The 21,790-nt window shown below is 43.7% G+C and overlaps 3 protein-coding genes and 1 long non-coding RNA gene across 4 annotated transcripts; 3 read left to right on the top strand and 1 right to left on the bottom strand.

Annotated features, from left to right (window-relative positions):
• Positions 1 to 774: 774 nt before the first annotated feature.
• Positions 775 to 7,561, top strand: LOC309327047 (uncharacterized protein; the record flags this gene model as incomplete). Its single annotated transcript, XM_081836083.1, has 2 exons — positions 775 to 1,683; positions 6,608 to 7,561. 2 exons carry the CDS (start codon positions 775 to 777, stop codon positions 7,559 to 7,561), a joined length of 1,863 nt encoding a protein of 620 aa, XP_081692209.1.
• Positions 7,562 to 9,485: 1,924 nt separating this feature from the next.
• On the bottom strand, positions 9,486 to 15,186 carry LOC309327464 (uncharacterized protein). Its single transcript, XM_081836763.1, has 3 exons — positions 15,117 to 15,186; positions 11,446 to 12,191; positions 9,486 to 10,258 (listed from the first exon to the last, which is right to left on the bottom strand). The coding sequence occupies exons 2-3, from the start codon at positions 12,046 to 12,048 to the stop codon at positions 9,548 to 9,550; spliced, it is 1,314 nt and encodes a 437-aa protein (XP_081692889.1). The 5' UTR covers positions 12,049 to 12,191; positions 15,117 to 15,186; the 3' UTR covers positions 9,486 to 9,547.
• Positions 13,686 to 15,110, top strand: LOC309327572. The gene is made up of 3 exons (XR_014150573.1): positions 13,686 to 13,747; positions 13,968 to 14,246; positions 14,286 to 15,110. It is a non-coding gene; the product is annotated as an uncharacterized lncRNA (long non-coding RNA).
• Positions 15,187 to 18,357: 3,171 nt separating the features above from the next.
• LOC309327557 (olfactory receptor 6N2-like) lies at positions 18,358 to 21,782 on the top strand. The gene has a single exon (XM_081836857.1). The coding sequence runs from the start codon at positions 18,421 to 18,423 to the stop codon at positions 19,198 to 19,200; it is 780 nt and encodes a 259-aa protein (XP_081692983.1). The 5' UTR covers positions 18,358 to 18,420; the 3' UTR covers positions 19,201 to 21,782.
• Positions 21,783 to 21,790: the final 8 nt, after the last annotated feature.

The raw sequence follows: 21,790 nt of genomic DNA, 5'->3' as shown, positions 1-21,790 counted from the left end.
CTTATGTTTTTCATGGTGGTGGGGTGTTACCTAACCTTTGATGTAAATATATTGAGTTCAGTCTGAATTCAAGTTGCAATCCTAATTCTATATGATCTGGTAGAAGTAAATCGCTGGAGAAGTGCAGTCTGACTAAGTTGCATTTTCCAGACTTCTGCTCACATTATGATTAATATAAGTTCTATGGATTTCAGTGCTAGTTTCAGAGGTATGTATGGGCTGATGATACTGAGAGCTACCCACAGTGGGCTACATTAAAAAACACAATAATTGTATGTACTGTGTGTGTGTGTGTGTGTGTGTCTGTGTGTCTCTCTCTGTGTGTCTGTCTGTCTGTCTGTCTGTCTCTGTGTGTGTGTGTGTATAATGGGTCTACTATAAGCATGACTACATCTGGATTGTTTTGTTGAGTCGGAGGTGGTGGGGTTTTTTGATGCTGCCTCTCATTTTGTGTCTCCTTCACAATTACTCATTGCATCCCTTCTGCCCTTCTCAAGTTTGAAATTTAATGGCTTCCAAGACCCATTCCCTTCTTCCCACTCCCTGACTTCTTCAACTCCCCCTCTTTGCAGTTTTTAGTTTGCTTCTAATATTGTGGGGGTTGTCCTGATTCTTATTTTCCTCATTATTGCTTAGCAGCATTGAGGCTTCAGCAATAATACAAGATGTAAGCCTCAATATAAATTAATGCAACACTCTTGGGTCATGTGAGGCTATTTACTTCCAATCTGTTTTCCTGTTTCAGTTCCAGGTAAGCCCTTAGAGGGAGATAACATGGGCAGAAGAGTGAATGAGACTACCACGACAGAATTCATCCTACTGGGTCTCTCAAGTAACCCTCAGATGAAGATCGCCCTCTTTGTCCTCTTTCTCCTCATCTACCTCATCACTGTGGTGGGCAACGGTCTCCTCCTCCTGCTTGCTGTGGTGGACCCCCGCCTGCACACCCCCATGTACTTCTTCCTTGGCAACCTGTCTTTCCTTGACATCTGCTATACTACCAGCACCATCCCCCAGATGTTGGCTCATTGCCTGTCAGCCAAGACCACCATTTCCCATTCTGGCTGTTACGCCCAAATGTACATCTCCCTCTTCTTGGGGATGACAGAATGCTTCCTGCTGGCGATGATGTCCTACGACCGCTGGGTGGCTGTTTGCAACCCCCTGCGCTATAATATCATCATGAGCAATAACGTTTGCATTGCTATGGCAACCATTTCATGGGGCAGCTCCTTCCTCCTGATCCTGGTACCTTCTCTCACCTCACAGGCCTCTCTATGTGGGCATAATGTTATCAACCACATCACGTGTGAGGTCCAGGCTATGCTCAAGTTGGCCTGCTCAGATACTAGTGGAAACCAGGTGTCAATGTTTACTACCAGTATCCTTACTCTGCTTCTTCCCTTTGGCTTCATCTTGGTCACCTATGCCCGTATTATCACCACCGTGTTGAAAATGCAATCCACAGAGAACAGGACCAAGGCATTCTCAACCTGTAGTTCACATCTCATGGTGGTCACCATATTCTATGGAACAGCCATGTCAATGTACTTACAGCCTCAGACCAAAACATCCTCAGATCTAGACAAATACGTTTCCTTATTCTATGGCACTGTCACACCCATGTTGAATCCACTGATCTATAGTTTAAGGAATAAGGATGTGAAACAAGCTTTCCGGAAAGTGACAGGGAGGAAGAGAGACCTCTGATACCTACCCTTTAATATCAGAAATGCTGGCCTTTTCTTTTGATGTATATTTTTGTATAGGTGCACATTTGTACTGGTCCCCGCAAGTTTCTGTTCAACTAATACTTTTGTGTCTAGAAAAACCTATAATTTGTCACCTAAAGTCTTGCAAAATAGGAAAGTGAGGTTTATGGATAGTGACATAATGAAACACAAACATTTCTGATGTCGAGCACTGACTTTTGAGCTTGGGAATTCAGCTGTTGTGGAATTTTGAATGTTTGCCCTGGAGAAATGTAGTAACAGCATGAAGGACCTGAGCAAACAAATTCCAGAAGGGAACCTGTTTTAGTCTGCCACAACAAAAACATCAAAGACTACTGTGGCACTTTAGATGATTTCTTCTTAGGTTTCCATATATTCCTTCATTTTCAGATGTCTGATGATATGGGCTAAAGTCCATTAAAGATTATGCCACAGGTCTGCACTTCCCTGGCCCGTGTCCACTCACTTTCCATTTTTTGTCCCTCCACAATCCCCAGGAAAACCCAGTCTCTACTGCTGAATTGGAACAAACAGCAATTTGGGTTTTCCACACATTGCCATTTGCTCTAATTCAGTGGCAAAGAGTGGGTTTTCATGGGGAAAGTGGTTGGGCAAAAATAAATACATGCTTGGACATGGACTGGAAAGCCCAAATCTGTGCCTGGAAATGCAGCACAAAGGCAAGTGTTATGGAAACACAATTGTCTCAATTCAGCAGCTCCCTCAGAATCACAGAATTGTAGAAGTCGTAGGGACTCTGAGGACCATCTATTCCAACCCCCTACAATGCACGAATAGGCAGCGGTCCCATAGGGGGATCAAACCGGCAATCTTGGCATCATCAGCACCACGATCTAACCAACTGAGCTCTGCAACTTCCACAAGCAGAAGGTCCAGAATAGAGCTATGGGTGAGCCGGAGGACATGTCCTACCCAACTTGGCATGCAATGCCATTTCCTGATGTTGAAATGAAGATGGCATCCTTGGCTTATGTGTTGCCCCGTGTAACCTAAAGATCTGTAACTGGGAAGCAAGATTTTGAAATCCTGGCATGAAATCAAAACATGCTTTGAAATGTGTGGAGCCATTTGTGCACAGTCATGTTTATTTGGTTTTCAATATCTTAAATAAAAATGTTGCATGTCTCTGCAAATGTGTCAGTCTCTCCTTTTCCCTCTGAGCTCTTTTTGCTATGTGAGCAGAGAGAACCAAAGTGTAAACTAGGCATAGGCAAACTCGGCTCTCCAGATGTTTTTGACCTACAACTCCCATGATCCCTAGCTAGCAGCATCAGCTGTCTGGGATGATGGGAACTGTAGTCCCAAAACATCTGGAGGGCCGAGTTTGCCTATGCCTGGTGTAAACTCTTCCTAGGAGAAAAGTCTACCCTCCCAATAACCTTTTCCTTGGGAACTGGAAAGGGAAATACTACCATTTCCCTCTCTTCAGCACACATACACAGATAAAGGGAGAAAGACTTTTGAGTTGAACAAGGGAGTTCTCTGTGTTAAGAATATTTAAAAGGCCCAACAGACTATTATTCTAATGCTTCACTCACTTACTGCACAATTCTGTGTTTTTAAACTCTGCTGCAGGCTCTCTCTTGCTGGAGTGTGTGTTTAGCCCCGCACTTTAGATCTAGAGATCCAGCCAATTCTCCCACATGGAAGGTTTATATCTATTTTTCTCCCGACAAAATGGGAGTCAGATTGTCTGATATGGCCTGCTCAAAGCAGCTTATGCCCAGATGCTGATCAGATTCACATCTGTTTACAGGTGAAACTCAAAAAATTAGAATATTGTGGAAAAGTTCATTTATTTCAGTAATTCAACTTAAAAGGTGAAACTAATATATGAGATAGACTCATGACATGCAAAGCGAGATATGTCAAGCCTTTATTTGTTATAATTGTGATGTTTATGGCATATAGCTGATGAAAACCCCAAATTAACAATCTCAGAAAATTAGAATATTAATTATTAATATTGAGGCAGTAATTGATGCAAAAGTGGCCCAAACCAAGTACTGAGTACATGTGCATGCTTCTACTTCTCAGAGGTCCAATATTGCTCTATTTGCAGTCCTTGTTTTGCTGATTTCATTTAATATTACAAAATGGCAATAAGCCTCCTTTCAAAGGAAACCAAACTCAAGTAAGTGCTATTGCACATGGAGAAATGTAACAGTACAGTCTGTATCCTGTACAGTTTTTAATATTTTGGGGGGAGCTGCCCAGAGTGGCTGGGGCAACCTGGTCAGATGGCCGGCATTATTATTATTATTATTATTATTATTATTATTATTATTATTATTATTATTATTATTCACTGCAAGAGTAGGCTGGACTGGGCTGATCTTGAAGTCTTCTGGGTCCAATCAAGGAACATAATGCTCAAGGGGGACAGAACTTCTTATAGCAAGTAAACAATTCTCTAAGAGTACCAATTCCTTTGAGTTAATCAATCCCAAAGGCATTGAGATATGTTTGCTCCTCAGATCTGCAGCAAATACACTGGGATATTTTTTTAAATGCTTTGTGTATTCAAAGAACTAAGATATACATAGGCTTATTCATGGGGTGTGATTACAAGAAATGGGCGTTTACTGGAGATAATACAAAAGAGACCCTTCTGCACTGGTAAATATATTTATGGTCCTTAATGCAACTTATTTCCCGGCTCCCTGTCCATCTGTTGGTCCACCTAGCTATTCATCTCTTGTTCTCACTATCTGGCTTTGCATCTTCATTTTGTTGTCCCTGCTTAGGATGGAGCTCAGTCTAACCACATCCCAAGGGCACCATGTTGGCTACCTCTGTAATGCAACATACTTTTGTGTTTTGAGGTGAGACTCTAGAATGTTCTGTGGGTTGTTAGGATGATCTAGGGCTGGGAGAAACTCTGCCCAGGAATCCTTGAGTGCTGCTGTCTGTGTGACAATAGTGAGCTCTCTGGCTCACTGGCCAGTCTCAGTAGAAGGCAGATTCATATGTTCCTATGTACCTGTCAGAGTAAATACTTTACTGACATGTGCCATTGACCTTAATCAACTTAAAGCAGCTTCAGGCAAGCCTGAGTCTATAAATGTGAAGGCAATTGAAGCCAGGCAAGTCAATGGGGCAAAGATCACACAGAACTGTTCTAACTAAATTGGTTTGCGGACTCAAAAACCATTGCAACCTTGAATTCAGAGTAGTTGAAAATCACACAGGAAGATTCATCTGGAACAGTGATTGCCAGCATCTCTCTTGCTGTAAATTGCCTTGCTTAACTGGTCTTCCAACAAATTTAGTTTAGCATTGTCTTCTCAGTTTTTGCTGTGATTGTAGCATCCATAAACACCAAGCAGAGGAAATGGATGGGGGAAAGGCTGAGAAATATTTTATATTCCTCTTTGATCCCTTAGGCAACTTTACTGTTGCCCACCAAGAACGATAGCCCGCTTCCAAAACTCTGACATGAGTCCACTGACTAAACAGTCCACTGTGGAATGTATTGACTTCACAGCTTGTTCCTCAGCTTTCCTCCCATCTCTATCTTGGAAAAAAGAAAAGAAAAACCCATGAAAATTGCTAGTACTCAAAAAACAAGTGGGTGGGGAATGGAGCTCATTCCCATCCAGTTTGCAAGCATTTCCCCACCTGAAGCAATGCTTACTCACTATAGGAAATGCTTTTATTTTTTAAATGGCTGTTGATAAGACTGGGCTATCCCAGTTCCTCTCAGAACAACCCTTTGAGGCAGCTTAGGCTGAGAAAGACTGCCTACGGTCACTGTTACTGAACTTCATGGTCAGACAAATATTTGTGTCCAGGTGTCCCAGGTGTCCAGTATGACACATCCTGCATCTACGAGAGTTGTGTTATGTTAATCTGCTCTCAGTTACATTATTACAGAAAGATCTGTATTTACAGGGGCAGAATCTACTTTCTCATAGCATTCTACACCCAAAACAGTCAACATGGCTATCCAGATGTTTCTGGACTAGAACTCCCACCATTCCTGACCGCTGCCCAAGTTGGCTGAGGCAGATGGGTGTTGTAGTCTAGAAACATCAGGAAGGCTCCATGTTGGCTTTCCGAGCCCAGCAGTGTGGGATTCATGCAGCGTTGTCAATAGAGCAGAAGTATGAAGTGAAGCAGAGACTGCAAAGCTAACAGAGGAAGCAAAGGATGAGAAATCTCTGCTGTGATGCACATTGGTGAGGCAACAGGAGGTGAAGTGAGGTTTGGGAAGGAGAAGAGGAAGTCACTAACAAACCGATAGAGATGGCAGAGCAGCTTGCCTCAACTAGGCTTGCCCCACATCTACAGATGTCATGGGACTCCAACTCCCATCAGACCCAGCAAGCATGGCCGATGGTCTTGGAAGATGGGAGCTGTAGTCCAGCAGCATCTTCAGGGCATCTAGTAGACAAAGGCTGGGCTTGAATCACAAGTTGGAAAGAAGAAAAAGAAAGAAAGAAGGAAGGAAAGAAAGAAAGAAAGAAACTGATGCTGAAGGTGCAAGGGAGAGACAGGGAGACAGAAATGAATAATCGGGTATCTTATAGATCAGGAAACAAATAGGGAAGAAAGGACAGATTACATAGAATCAGAATTGTAGAGTTAGAAGGGACCATGTGGGTCATCTAGTCCAACTGCAATACAGGATTTTTTTTTGACCAAGGTGGGGCTCAAACCTAAGACCCAGAGATTAAGAGTCTCATGCTCTACCCCTTGAGCTATCCCAGCTCATACTGTAACTCATGGTGTGCTTGGGAGATCACAGATGAAATAAATACAACCATGTGAATGGGGCTTTGTGTGTGCTGGGAATAAGCATGATTTTCAGTTATGGGTGTGGTCCCTCCTAAATCTCTCCCACAATTCAGGTTCAGGAGGTGAGGCAGATGGGAAACCAAACCGCGACAACATCATTTGTGTTCCTGGGCTTCTCCAGCTTCCCGGAGCCCCAAGCCCTGTTCTTCCTCCTGTTTCTGACCATGTATATCACCACCTTGCTGGGCAATGCTCTTATCCTGGTGACCGCAGGGCTAGATTCTGGCCTCCGTACACCCATGTACTATTTCATCCAGCACCTGTCGTTCCTGGACATTTGCTATTCCTCCGTCACTCTGCCCCACATGCTCAAGAATCTGTTGACGGAGACAAAGACCATCTCCATCCTGGGCTGCCTGGCTCAGCTTTACTTTTTGGTGACTTTTGTAGGGGTTGAGTGCCTCCTCCTGGCCGTGATGGCGTATGACCGATACGCCGCCATCTGCCACCCGCTTACGTACACCATCTTCATGAACAGGAAGCTGTGTACCCGGCTGGTGGCAGCCTCCTGGGCCTGCGGCTTCCTTAATTCAGTCCTGCACACGGCCATGACCGCTCTCCTGCCCTTCTGTGCCTCTCATAACCTGGATCATTTGTTCTGTGACGTCCCTCAGTTACTCAAGCTGTCTTGCGCGGACACATTCCCCAACCAAATCACCTTGCTGGCAGTCACCCTGCTGCTCGGTGTCAGTCCTTTCCTTTGCATAGTGGTTTCCTACGTCCACATTGTGGCGGCCATCTTGAGAATCCGTACTAACCGAGGACGCCGCAAGGCATTCTCCACCTGCACTTCGCACCTCACGGTAGTCACCTTATTCTATGTCACCTGCATGTTCAATTATAACAGGCCCAGTGCCAGCCGTTCTGTGTATTTTGACACCTTGGCAACTGTGCTCTACAATGTCGTGACGCCAATGCTGAACCCTATCATATATTGCCTGAGGAACAAAGAAGTGAAGGACGCCATGAGGCGTTTGCTACACCCCAAGACGCCGTCCTCTTTCTAGCACGAATTATTAACCAAAATTCCTGATTTTGGAGACAACTATACAGTATATTCTTGTTGTCGACACACACACAGGGGCTCCAACTTCGGAACAAGCAACTAGGCGGGCCACTGGCATGATCCAGCAAGGATATTCTTGTGCGGTTATGGTTCAGGGGACTCCTGTCTACCAGCCTTCAGGTTCAGTCATCTCTTCCATCACCAACATTACCTACCCTCCAACATTTCTCCAACAAAAATAGGAGAACGTTGATGAAAATAGGAACGTCTTATCAGGGTCCGTTGGGAACTCAGCCTTCCTTCCTAGCTGAGGACTCTGTAGTCTCCGACTTGCTGTCTTTGTCACTGCTGGACTCCAGGACTCCATGATGCCATATGCCAATGTGTGTATTATAATAATAATTTTATTATCTGTACCCCGCCCATCTGACTGGGTTGCCCGAGCCAATTTGGGTGCCTTCCAACACATATAAAAACATAATAAAACATTACACATTAAAAGGCTTCCTTATATAGGGCTGGGAATCAGTGCTTGGTTTAGGATAAGGGTGGAATGCCATCCTAATTCTCTTCAGGAAGAGGTTTCTTTTCAGGTGGATGTAACACTTCAGACCTAACCTTGCCACACACACACACACACCAAAGCCATCCCACTTCCTCCCAAAGCACCCTTTTGTTCTTTTACATTGAACACTGTCCTTAGTGACAAGTCAGTTGTGAATAGAGCCCAACAAAAAGAAGACTTCAGTAGTGTGTGGTTGGAGGACATTGGTGGAATATTAATTGGCCTTGTTAACTGGCTGCATGCAAGATGGGGCTTACATGTTATCTGCAGTTACTGAACCCTGGCAGCATCCCTGGGTGGCCTCAATGACCAGGCACCTTTTTTGCAGTACCTTCTTGGTTATAGCTCCCTAGTAATGGAACTTCCTCCAAGGAGGCAGCGGTTTCCACATACAGTAGTACCTTGGTTTACAAACTTAATCTGTTCCGGAAGTCCGTTCTTAAACCAAGGTGTGCTTTCCCATAGCACTGGGGGACTCAATTTACAAATGGAACACACTCAACATGTTCTGCTTCCAAGGCAAAGTTCACAAACCAAAACACCTACTTCTGGGTTTGCAGCGTTCTTAATCCAAGTTGTTCATAAACTAAGCTGGTCTTAAACAAGGTACCACTGTAATTAGGTTTTGGGTTGTCACATACCCAACCTTGGAAGTCAAGAACCTGCCTTTCCCCCCTCAAGTCTTTAGATTGCTTGATTAAACGGAAAACAAACACATGGCTAGCCAGTGTGTTGTACTTGGACCAGAGAAACCTGAGTTCCAATCCCCCCCCCCACTACCATTACGCTCACAGAGCTATCCTGAGTGAGTCATTCCATGGGCCATTAACACCTAAAGAGGGCTACATTCTGACGAAGATTCGCCTTTAAAAACTGTGATTTGGAGTGGGGAATTAAAGCAACTCCTCTCCTTCCTCCAGCTAGTTGTGATTCAGTCACCATGGTGCTAAGGGGTCAGAGGAGATGGCTTACTCAGAGCCCTTCCCTAGAGCAGGAGGAAGGGGCAGTGTGCTTCATTGCCTTCCTTACCTGGTCTGTTATTTTTCCACAGGGAAGCTGTTGTTTGTTTGTACATCTGGGGGCAGATGTCTTGCTCTTGTGGGGAGGTAGTATTACGAGTTTTAGGGTGGGGGCGAAGCAGGCTGTATGTGCACTTAACATTCATCTTTATGGCAGCAACATGTTAGTTCAACTTGTGCAAATGGTATGAACTGTAATGATTTTTTTAAAACAGAAAAATAATGCAAAATACAGGGAAAATATGGAATTTTAGGAATGAAGGGAAGGCGATCTGTCTTCATTAACCTGAGCTTTACTCAACGAGTGTAGATGGCGTACACACAAATGAAACCCGTCAGCGTAACCAAGGCAATTATATTTACAAAACAAATGCCAAACACGCCGAAATGCAAAGTCCAGATCTCAGCATTCAGTATTTCCTGCCAGGTAATGTGAGATCGCATTGCGCACCTCCTCGCCTCCCGACTCACTGCTAGTTTCATAGGAATGGCAGTCCTCATTATATGCTGCCAACAGTACGTGCTCAGAGATGTCCACACCTTCGGGAACGGCGTGCCCCTTGGTCTCACAAATATTGTGCAGCACGACACATGCGGTGACCACCGCCAAAACGTTCTCCTCTGCCACTGGCAGCCTCGCAGTGAGGCAACGCCACCTTGCCTTGAGCCTGCCAAAGGCCTGCTGGACCACGCTGTGGCAGTGGTTGAAAGTCCTATTGTAGATGGTCTTCCTCTGGTCCAAGGGGCCTCCGTAGGGCTTCATGAGCCACTTCCGCATAGGATAGGTGCTATGGGCGAGTATTAGAGGTGGGATCTCCACACCCTGAATGTTGATAGTCGGGTTCCCTGGGACAAAGGTACCCTCGTCCATAGCCTGGCACAGCGCAGATTTGCGGAAGATCTGCACGTCGTCGTGTTTCTTCCCGCTCCATCCCACTTCAATGTTAGTAAAACGGCCGGTGTGGTCGGTTGTCCCTTGAAGCAGAATGGAACAGAAGTTCTTTGGCTTGCTGCACTCGTCTCCTGGACCCGTAGCGGCTATTATGGACAGATGTGTCAAGTCCATTGCGCCAACGCAGTGAGGGAATCCCATCTTCCTGAAACCATCCATGATCTGTAAGCGGCAACAAAGAAGTAGTAAATTTAAAAACGGTTGTTTTGTGGTTGTGCCAACAATTTCACCCCCAAAATATCCACATAGCACACCCACCATGTCCAAAAAAAGTCACAGTAATATGGCATAGTAGCAAGCTGTGTAAGTATTTTTTTACTAATTTTGCATTGCAAGTGCAAAACAGAAAAACACTGTTCAGGAAACAGGTACATTCCATATAAACTACAATGCAAATATATGTGAGTTTCTGCCCCATGTTCCCAAATTATTCCATTCCACTGCAGCAATCCATGCAGTTTCAAACAATTCAGTCGTTTTGTATGGGAAATCTCTTCCACATAATATAAAGCATGGCAGGTCACCAATAGGATTTCAGCAAGTGGTATTCTGACACTGCGCAACTGTTATGTTTTTATGCTTATATTAGTTTTATTAATGTATATTGAAGTTTTATCTGTATAACTATATTATCTGTAAGCTGCCTTGAGTCCCAGTCTGAGGAAAAACTGGGGTGGTGGTGATGATGATGATGATAGTAACCTGCCTAGGGCAGGTGGGATGAAAATGTCAAAGAAAGCAACATTTTGCTATACTGACTACTACATAAGTGCCCACAGATACAATGGCAATTGCCCCATATAGTTATAGGTAAAAAGTTAGACAGATGGCAAGAATAATATCAATTAGCATATGTTCTTACACTGTCAATGTTATTCTTGCCATCTGTCCAACTTTTTACCTATAACTATAAACATACGTTTAAAGAAGATTGGAAAACGTTTATTGAATATATGGAAAATAATAGTGTATAGCTGAAAACGCGGGCAGAGTTAAGATAAATTCAACAGTAAGTTTTGATGGATGAAGTAGATAAGTTTTGATGGATGCAGTAATGGAATACCGATTGGTACAGTTTTTGTTAAAGTATGCAGGGATTTAAGATATGTAAAATGAAGCATGGAAAGAGAAAAAGGGAAGTCTTTGATATCTTAAGAATGTAAAATGAGTATTTGAAATTGTAAAACAGAAAAATTATCTATCTATCTATCGCTATTTTTCCATTGCAATGTGCAACTCAACACACTCACACCCCCTCCAGACAATGCAGCAGTGTGGCACAGTGGTGTTAGTTTGAAGCAGTGCGACTGCAGCAACTTTTTTAAAAACACGTTTTAAAAAAACTTCACCTTCCAGTAGTCGCCCAAATAGATTGTCTTCTGGACGAGCAGGTGCTTGATGGCAAAGCACACCTCCAGAACGATCTCTCCCACCGTTGACCTCCCGACTCCAAACTGCGCGGCAACTTCGCGGTAGCACTTCAGGTTAGAGAGCCACCACACGGCGATAGCGACCCGCTTCTCGACGGGGATGGCTTCCCGCATGATAGTTCTCTGCCTCTGGAGCTGGGGTCGGAGGACGTCCGCAATTTCGAAGAGGGTCCCTCGGCTCATCTGGAAGCTCTCGATCCACGTTTCGTCGTCCCGGGTCCCCAGCATGGAACGCTCCCACCAATGCTGCTTGGTTGGGCAGACCCACCATCGCCGCAATTTCGGCCCGCTTTCCAACAAGGTGACGATAGGAACCATATGTCTGCAGCTCCTCCTCCTCTGAATGATGCGCCGAGTCCTCAAGATGTGGTTCTGAATCGCCCGCCCTATCAGCACTCTCCTCCTCTGCCGCCTTCTGATACTCATAAGATAGGCGTTGCATCGGCTGATGGCTGAGTGGAGCACAGCAACCAACACCTCAAGGTGTAACTTCAGCAGCTGGAGCAACACATGAGGTTCCATGCTGTGCAAGGAGTAGAACGGTGTTGGAAGTCACAGGAGCAACGTTGAACGCAGGAGGTTTTTGAGCAGAGGTTGGGTGACCTTCTGTCATAGATGCTTCAGCTGAGATTCCTGCATTGCAGCGGGTTAGAATAGGGTTGGATCTACACAAAGGGAAAACCCCCCCCGCTATAAATAAGACAGAAATTAAATCACTACAGTGGTACCTCGAGTTAAGAACTTAATTCATTCTGGAGGCCTGTTCTTAACCTGAAACTGTTCTTAACCTGAGGTACTACTTTAGCTAATTGGGCCTCCCACTGCCGCCGCAGCACGATTTCTGTTCTCATCCTGAAGCAAAGTTCTTAACCCAAGGTACTATTTCTGGGTTAGCGGAGTCTGTAACCTGAAGCGTATGTAACCAGAGGTCCCACTGTATAACAAACAAACAAAAAAACCCGTGATGGAAAATCACAAAGATTTTTTTTGCTCTCCAGCACCATCTATAGTGTTGCATGTTTATAACGCATTCATAGCACAGTTTTTTTTACTAATATAGCTGAGTCCTAGATGACACAACTCTACAATTCTGTGAGTCTAAAAATTTTACAGCAGAAAACAAACAAATTATGTGGGCAATGCTATATCAAGGTGAAACTTCTCATCCTACTGTGCCCACTGGTGTGGACAGCATATGGTAAAATGTTAGCAAAAACACATTATAAAGGAGCATATTGGTCTGTCTTAATGCTAAGCCACAGTTTGTTTCACAAACCACAAGTTGTCTCATAGATGATCAAACATACCAGTTTGCTTCTCCACAGTTTAGTTTATTTTCCAGCTACTCTTGCCCCATCCCTTTGCTTCCTTAAAAAGTTATTCCTTGTTTACGTTTTTGAATTACAACAAAAGCAAAAACAAAACAAGCATCAAGACATAATTAAAACAAGCCAAGATTTATAGGTCAACAAGCTGTGGCTTCAGATGGTGGTTTGATGGCAATAAAGAAACCATAGTTAAGCCATAGGACATGGTTCACATTTAATGCCACACCATCATGTAATAAACCACAGTTCCACAAATCAAGGTTTAGTGTTGTGTGTGAACCAGACTGATGCCTTCTACACACTGATGACAAGGAGAATGAGGCCTTGTGTAGCACTGTCTCCTCCAGATGTTGTTGGATTCCCATCACCCCTGACCACTGGGCATGCTGGCTGGGAGTGATGAGAACTGTAGCCTAGCAACATCAAGTTAGCTGCATTTGCGGAAGGGGTTTACAGTCTAACGGTTCCTGCGGACAATTCAGCATCCTTCCTGATTTGCTTTACCCTGCAGCTAACTATTTACTGTGCTTTCCTTTGGATTTACTTGTGGGGCACTTACACAACAAAAAGCATTCATCCTGATTTACTCCTGGTGCGTTTACATGCCTTCCCATTCATCATTTGCTCATCCCACACTTCTCAGTGCATTACATTGTCAGTTCCCTAACCGCAGAAGATCCATTTTTATTCATTTTTAAGCGGGGTTTATTGCACCAGGATGACAGCGTACCTAATTTTATGCAGGAATCCGTCTCGCAACACACAGAGAGTCTGGAGGTACCTAAATACAGGCACAGTCAAACAACAGGAAATGGGAGTCAGCGAGCTGGTTTATAAGAAGCAGGAAGAGGAAGGTCATGTGATTATTTCCGCTATGCCTATTTATTGGCTCAGTCACAACATACAGTGGTACCTCAGGTTAGGTACTTAATTCGTTCCGCAGGTCCGTTCTTAACCTGAAACTGTTCTTAACCTAAAGCACCACTTTAGCTAATGGGGCCTCCAGCTGCCGACGGAGCACGATTTCGGTTCTCACCCTGAAGCAAGGTTCTTAACCCGAGACACTATTTCTGGGTTAGCGGAGTCTGTAACCTGAAGCGTATGTAACCCGAGGTACCACTGTATAGGGAACAGGGGATAGAGCGATGATTCCAGAAGGAACAGGAAGCCGGAAGCTTCCCCTTCCTATTTCTCCAGGAGTGTGTCAAGGCAGGCGGTGGGTAGGCTACAATCTCCCTCAGCGCTGTTTAAAGAGCTGCCAGGGGGAAGGTGAGGAACTGATCCTGCCCCCAGAGGGGGACTCCTCAGCCCCTGCTGTCTTGTGATCAAGAAGCAATACCAAGTTCCAGTACTGGGTTTGTGTGCATGGGCGTAGTCGGGGGGTGGGTGGGGGTTAGCTGCTCCCCCCTAAATCAAGTAAATAAATAAAAGTGCTTAACTGACCAATTGCATCGGAAATAGCTTGGTTCCGCCCCCCGCCCAACATAAACCCTGCCCACCCCCCCTAAATAAATCCTGGCTACGCCCATTTTTTTTATTTGTGTATGTGTGTTTGTATGGGGAAATAAGAAAAATACAAAAACACAGGATTTTGGCTCTTTGGACCAGCGCTGCCCCGGCGGACCAGGCGCCCTTTTCTGCTGCTGCGCGGCAACTTTCTTCCCAGTTCAGTGGCAACCGCGGCTTGACCTTCCCACTCTCCTCCATCCTAATAATTTGGAAGGCAGGCGGGAGAAAGAGAGATCGAGATCAGACCCCCCCCCTCCCCACACTCACTGTTAGGCTTGGAGGGAGGGAGGCAGCTGCCTGACCCCCCACGCTCCCCCCCCTCCAAATCGGCACTGCTCTTCCGCCTGCGTCTGCCATCGCTGTTGCTGATCCAACGAGGGAGCATTTGTCTGCACACACAAACGCTTGCAAAAGTTATTTCTTTTTTAATGCATTGGGTAAGGATCGCTTCAAGGATCCGACACGGCCCCTCTCCCCGCTTCTCTCATCCCCCAATATCGGGATACATTTCTCTTTTGGAGAACAGGCGCCCCTTTACCCCGCCCCAGCTCGAAAAACGGGATGGCGACAACCCAAAAAACAACCCCAGACAGACGCATCACAGCGGATCCCGCTCAACGGCCCAGAGTGCCGCGGCGAAGGGCGAGTCTTCCGGAGGACCTTTGAAATTTGGGCTCTTCTCTAAGCAAGGCTCGCCTTCGCCTAATCCCGCCGAAGGATTCGCGGGTTCCAGGAGATCCCCTCTTTTCTTACCTGCGTTCCGAGGGAAGTGCGCAAGCGCGATCCCTCCTCCTTCTCCCGAAAGGCGCCGCTTTGCGATCTGCGTGCTTTGCTCAATGAGGGCGTGGGGTGGGGATTCCTCCCCATGCTCCCTTGCTTAGGGTCGCTGCCGGGGTTCCTTTTTCTTTTTCGGTCACTCTCGTACCCTAATTGGATTGTGATCTTCTGAACCGCTTGCCGAGCTAATCTCATCAAGAGATGTAAACATGATCTAGGCCAGCGATTTGTTATTTTTTTACTTTTGCAATGCAGATTCCTGGCTCTTCTGAACCAAGCCTTCTTCAAATGGGGAAGCAAAGTGAAAATCCACAGAAGGTCTTTAGCAGGGACAGGGCACCCTGGTACACCTAGGCGGGTAGCCTGCTGGTGTTTTCTTCACCTTGTTTCGCTATTTACTTGTCTGTTAGGTTGCTGCAGGTGAGCAGAAAAAAACAGAAATATTTAGGAAAGTTAACTTTCAGTTTATTTCCCCCCATTTTTATTTTAATCGAGATTCCACACAAGTATGTACAAATAGACAGGTTCTGGAGCATCAAACAGCATTTCAGACAAGTTTTCTGTGGAATGTAATAAGATACCAAATCACTAAAACCCTGTTTTTATTACAGTGACTAACAAAGAAGAGATATTAAATTATAAATATAAAATGTTTTTAATGATTGGCTTATATTTTATTTATTATTACAAATAATGTATTTGTTTTGTTAGTTGCTATGATAAATACAGCACCGAGAATCTCTGAAAATCATTTTAAAAGCACACACACGCAGACACAAAGAACAACACCTACCCTGACATGACAGCCAGTTAGTGGCCAAAGAACAAGCTTCCTCAAACTCGGCCCTCCAGATGTTTTGAGACTACAATTCCCATCATCCCTGACCACTGGTCCTGCTAGCTAAGGATCATGGGAGTTGTATGCCAAAAACATCTGGAGGGCTGGGTTTGAGGAAGCCTGGCGAGGAAAAAGGCCTGTTGGAAGAAAAAAAAAGTGTGCCTACTAGTGACAGGAAAGCTGACTAGGGCCAGTCTAGTCTCCCTTGGAAGGTAGTTCCACAATCTAGGAACAGCCACCAAGAAGGCCCTCTCCTATCTTCACCAAAAGTAGCTGTGAGTGAGATGGGACTGAAAGACTTCCTTGGAATATCTCAAAGCCGAGCAGAATCGTATAGAGAGAGATGGTCATTCAGAGAGTCTGAACTCAAGCTGTATAGCTTTGTAGGTCATAACCAAAGCTTTGAATGGTGCCAGTGGGGTTTTTGAAACTAGGCTGTTCTCCCTTATGGTACTCAATTGAGCATCAAGTCCTAGCAGAAAACAGGACTGGCTGAAGGCATGGCAATGAGGGATGAGTTCAAGGCAGCTGGATTAGATGTATGATAAGGACTAGTTGTTTGGGGGGGGGGACAGTTTCCTCTTCCCGCTCAGAAGCTCCAAACAAGGGTCCCTGATTATCAACATCAGGATATATTTTTGGATTACAGCAATCCTAGGCGAAAAGGCCAGGGAAGTGTGGAGTCTTTTCTATGGGTATTCAAGAGAACCAGTCTAGTTATGGAATATTCATCCACAGTGCTTAGTAAGGAGAAATCCTAAGATCTGAAAATTATGAAAATTACGTAGTGTGCACCATACAGGTGCACCATTGCGTTGCTTTTCTCTGAACTCTTCAGTGCATTTACTCACAAATAAACTCTGTGGGAATTACTTCTCCCTGATGAGTGTGTTGTGTGAATTGCAGCCCAGAGGCTCCTGGGGTCTGTGAAAAAGAGTCAGCCTAACGTTTGGTGCCTCCAGAGTTTTTGGATCCAATTTCTTGCAATCAAAAATCCTGGATTTTAGGAGATATTTATATTTATACTCAGTAGGGTAGGTTGATTTCCTGGGGACACAGTTATGTTCTGAAGAACTATAGTCTTAGTAATAATAAACAAGGGATGGCCACAGAGGTCTTGGAAATGAATTATATTTTCCCATTGTGGATGATGGGATTGGTGCACCTAAAGGATTGTCTCACTTCTCTACACGCCGAACCAAAATCACTGCATTCTGCAGGAGAGGTTATCCTGCAGCACTGTCTGATCTTTCTGCACAATATCAGAACTGAGCCTTTGGCATTGGAGCCTCTACTCCTTGGAACTCCCATTAAACACCAGAGAGGCAGCATCACTGTTTTTTTCTCGGCACCTGCCAAAGATGTTCTTCTTTCAACAAGTCTTCTAAATTAAGGTGTTTGTCAATGTTGGTATCTGTATTGGATATAATTGGTATGTTATGTATGTCCTGTTGCTGTTTTAAATTTTCAACTTACCTAATTATCTATCTATATATCCACACACACCATATTTTATATTTACATTATTTTGTGTATGTTTTTATTACATTGTAAATCACTTTGGGATGCCTCATGGGATGCAATTCATGGGTGAGACGTTATTATTATTATTATTATTATTATTATTACTATTATTATTATTATTATTATTACTATTATTATTATTATTATTATTATTATTATTATTATTATTATCTTCTAAAAGCATTGAGGAAATAATTCATCAGGCCTCCAGTCTCTTCAGTCCCAGGTACCATGTGCAATTTCTTGTGATTGGTGGGAGCTGGCCACCTGCGCCCCATCCTATTCTTGTGCACTACGTTTGCCTTCAGTGACTGTGCCCATCACTTTCAGCAGGGAGGGAGCACAGCAGTGCACAGCCTTTATTAACCATCGCTTCTAAAACTAGGACACTGGTGGCACTGCGGTCTAGCCTCTTGGGCTTGTTGATAAGAAGGTCGGTGGTTGAAATCCCTGGGATGGGGTGAGCTCCCGTTGCTCTGTCCCAGCGCCTGCCAACCTAGCAGTTCGAAAGCACGCCAGTGCAAATTGAAGTATGGCGGGAAGGTAAACGGTGTTTCCATGCACTCTGGTTTCCGTCACAGGGCCTGTTGCGCCAGAAGTGGTTTAGTCCTGCTGACAACATGACCCGGAAAGTAAAAGAAATGTTCCTTTTCCCCTCACACCCCCAACCCACTGTTTTTCCCGAATCATATCTGAGAATGGAAGTATGTGTTTTTATGTAATTGACACACAGATCCCCCCCAAAATTCTGGAACTTTTGTTAAAAAGATTGACCTGTACTATACTATTTGTGTGGTCATAATGATCCTTGCAAGCTTCAGGCAGTGAAAGTCTGATGCATACATAAAGTCCATGACCTTCCATTTGCCAGCCTCCAGTCTTCATAGATTTTATTTCCTATTCTAGATTAGCCTACCTATGATGCAGGTCGAAGCTATCAATGGCACTTCAGTGTCTGAGTTTGAGCTTGATGGGTTCCTCAACTTGGGCGACTACGGCATACTCCTCTTTGCCATCTTCTTGGTGACCTACCTGCTCATCCTCAGTGCCAATGCTCTCATCTTCAGCCTCATCTCTGCCACTCCTCGCCTTCACGTCCCCATGTATTTCTTCATTGCTGTGCTGGCCACCTTGGAGGTGTTCTACACCACCGTTACCATGCCCAGGGTGCTGGTGGACCTTCTGAGGAGCAAGAAGTCCATTTCCTTCAGGAGCTGCCATTTCCTTCAGGAGATTGTTCTGACTTCCAGGTTGCCCTTCTGTGGGCCTAGTCATATAGATCATATATTCTGTGACTTCCCTCAGGTGATCAGTCTTGCTTGCACAGACATATCGACCAGCATCATGTTGGATTTTGCCCTCCACACCATTGCCATCCTGGCCCTCATCTTTCTCATCCTCCTCTCATACATGAAGATACTGAAAGTCATTGTTAAGATCAATAGTTTGGAGGGGCGCCAGAAGGCTTTTTCCACCTGTGCCTCCCACCTCAGTGTGGTCCTTACTTTTTTTGGAACTACTGGCTTCATGTATATGCACTTGACATGGATGGGATCGGGACGTTATGACAAGATTGTTGCAGTCATCTACGCCTTTTTTATCCCTCTCTTCAACCCCATCATCTATTCTCTTAGAAACAAAGAAATTAGAGATGTTATCAGAAAGACTGTTGGGTTTCCATGTGCCAGCAACATATGAGGTGGTTTATGAACTTCTTGGGACACCACAAAGTCATTCCACGATCAAAAGTCCTGCTCACCCAGCAATTGATTATGATTTTTGAAAAGAAAAGAAAAAAGATGAACGTCTAACAAAATATATTTCCACAGTTTCACTTGTAAAGAAAAGGGAGATCAATTCAAATAAGAAGAAACAGAATTCAAACTTTCTTATCTCCCTTTGGAATTTTGCATTTAATGTGTATGTAATATCTAGATTTACATATGTGTACATTTGCGATCATCAACATGTAATGTTGCACCTCAGCATGCATGATCCACAATTGTGAAGCTCTTAATACTCCATTGTACCAATTTAAATGTAGCACCGTTCCCACAAAGAAACATGGCATTCTATGACAGTGTATGCATTAGTAACTTAAACTGCAGTCTGGTTGCAGGGGGTTGCGCCTCAAAATGCAGCGTTTCATAAGGGAAGCATTAATACGCTATTAGTCAGAAGACAGTGTGCTGTTAGAACACTACACATAGTTTGTATACAAGCAGAAACAAATTTGACACTAAAGAATTTGTGCTGATGTGAACACCTGGAGGGGAGGGAGTTGTGAAATGGGACTTCACTGTCTCTAAAGTGGTAATTTGTGCACACCCTAAATCTAGAAACTGACCACATGACTGCAGCCTCAAGCCTATATTTTACTTCTTTGTTTGTCCTCACTCCCCACCCCGTGACTTGCTTTGTATGATATCTTGCTTGATGAAGAGTTTTGCATCACTCCAAAGTCTGCAACTCTTTAGTGGCATGTTGCTTGGCCCTAATAAAGGTATTGCCCGATTGAGGACGTTAAAGGAAAAGGTGCTGTTTTGGTTTTAAATCCTATGCACTCAAGAGGATATGCATATATATGCATGCTCACACCCTGGAGTTAGCAGATAAGAAATAAACACTAGATCAGTGGCTCCCAAACCTTTTTGGTCCACAGCCCCCTTGGTTCCATAAACTCATCCCCATGGCCTTCTAATCTATAAGAAGCATTATTCAGAATAGCAGTCTGCACCACCCACTAAGGAAGATAATAACACAATAAAATTCAAAACGGTAACAATTAATTTCAGTGGTAAAGATGAATGTATTGCCAAAGATGTTGTTCTTATTTCAAGCCATACCAATAATTGATAATGTTAAGTGTTTTAAAGAATGGCAGAAAGCATTGTCTCAATTTATCTGGCAGGGGGAAAAACCCAGAATTAAATATGTTACTAACAGATACTAAAGAAAGAGGGGGATTCTCCCTGCCAGACCTGAAGATATATTTTGAAGCTGCAGCTTTCTGCTGGATAAAGGAATGGATTCAATTAGACAATGTTAATATGCTGGATCTAGAGGGATTTGACAATGTATTTGGTTGGCATGCATATCTATGGTACGACAAGATAAAGGCCCACAAAGGTTTTAAAAATCATGTAATTAGAAAATCTCTATATAATGTTTGGATAAGATACAAAGATCTCTTAGAAAGGAAAACACCCAGGTAGCTTTCACCAATGGAAGCTAAGGCCCAGAAAAAACTAAATATGGAGACTAAATGGTTGAAATATGCTGATTTATTGTTGGAAGATAATGAAGGATTTAAACTGAGAATATTTGATCAAATTAAAGATAAACTGAATGGTTGGTTACAATATTACCAGATCAATGAGTTGTATATGTTTGATAAGAAAAATGGTTTTGCAACGGAAAAAACCATATTGGAAACAGAGTTGTTGGATACGGATGTTAAAAATCTATCTAAAATGTATAATTTGCTGTTGGAGTGGCATACAAAGGATGAACAAGTCAAATCTGTTATGATGGATTGGGCAAGAGACATGGGACACAATATAATGTTGGAAGATTGGGAAAGGTTGTGGAAGAAAGGGGTTAAGTTCACGGCATTTACGGTACTAAAAGAAAATATTATGAAAATGATGTATAGGTGGTACTCAACCCCGGTAAAACTAGCAAAGATTTATCATACGTATGATAACTCATGCTGGAAGTGTAAAGAAAATGAAGGCACCTGTCACCATATGTGGTGGACGTGTCCTAAGCACTTCTGGGAAAAGTTTTATAATGAGTTTTTAAAAATGTTGAAATATACATTTGTAAAGAAACCAGAAGCCTTTTTACTTGGAATAATAGGATTGGAATTGCCCAAAAAAGATGATAGGTTATTTTTGTATGCCGCTACAGCGGCAAGACTGCTATTAGCAAAAAATTGGAAATCTCAAGAAAAACCAACGGTAGAAGAATGGCAGATGAAGATGTTGGAGTTTCTGGAGCTGGCTGACCTGACTGGAAGAATTCGTGAACAGAAAAAGGAGGAATACCAAGAAGACTGGATGAAAGTTAAAGACTATAATATTGTAATATAAGATAATTGAGAAGGTTCTTGAAAGTACTAAAGAGGCCTAGGATAACAATAAGAATCCGTATAGTAATATGGATTTAAGTTAATTAGAAAAGAGTTGAATATAGTCACTTGAAGGAACTAATTATCTAGAAAGATGTTTGGGAGAACTGTTACAAGGTGATATAATGAAATTCAGTTAGGGGGGATTTGAGGAAG

This window comes from Podarcis erhardii (assembly GCF_964252035.2).
Source record: "Podarcis erhardii genome assembly, chromosome: 13".
Taxonomy (NCBI): Eukaryota; Metazoa; Chordata; class Lepidosauria; order Squamata; family Lacertidae; genus Podarcis; species Podarcis erhardii.
Note: the sequence above shows the minus strand (reverse complement) of the source record. Positions and strands in the feature narration are given on the sequence as shown.

Excerpts from the sequence above, each read along its gene's own strand:
- LOC309327557 (XM_081836857.1), top strand. The coding sequence starts at position 18,421 with ATGATGCAGGTCGAAGCTATCAATGGCACTTCAGTGTCTGAGTTTGAG.
- LOC309327464 (XM_081836763.1), bottom strand. The coding sequence starts at position 12,048 with ATGGAACCTCATGTGTTGCTCCAGCTGCTGAAGTTACACCTTGAGGTG. Across the intron at positions 10,259-11,445 it reads ATTTGGGCGACTACTGGAAG|ATCATGGATGGTTTCAGGAA; the intron begins GTGAAGTTTTTT and ends TGCCGCTTACAG.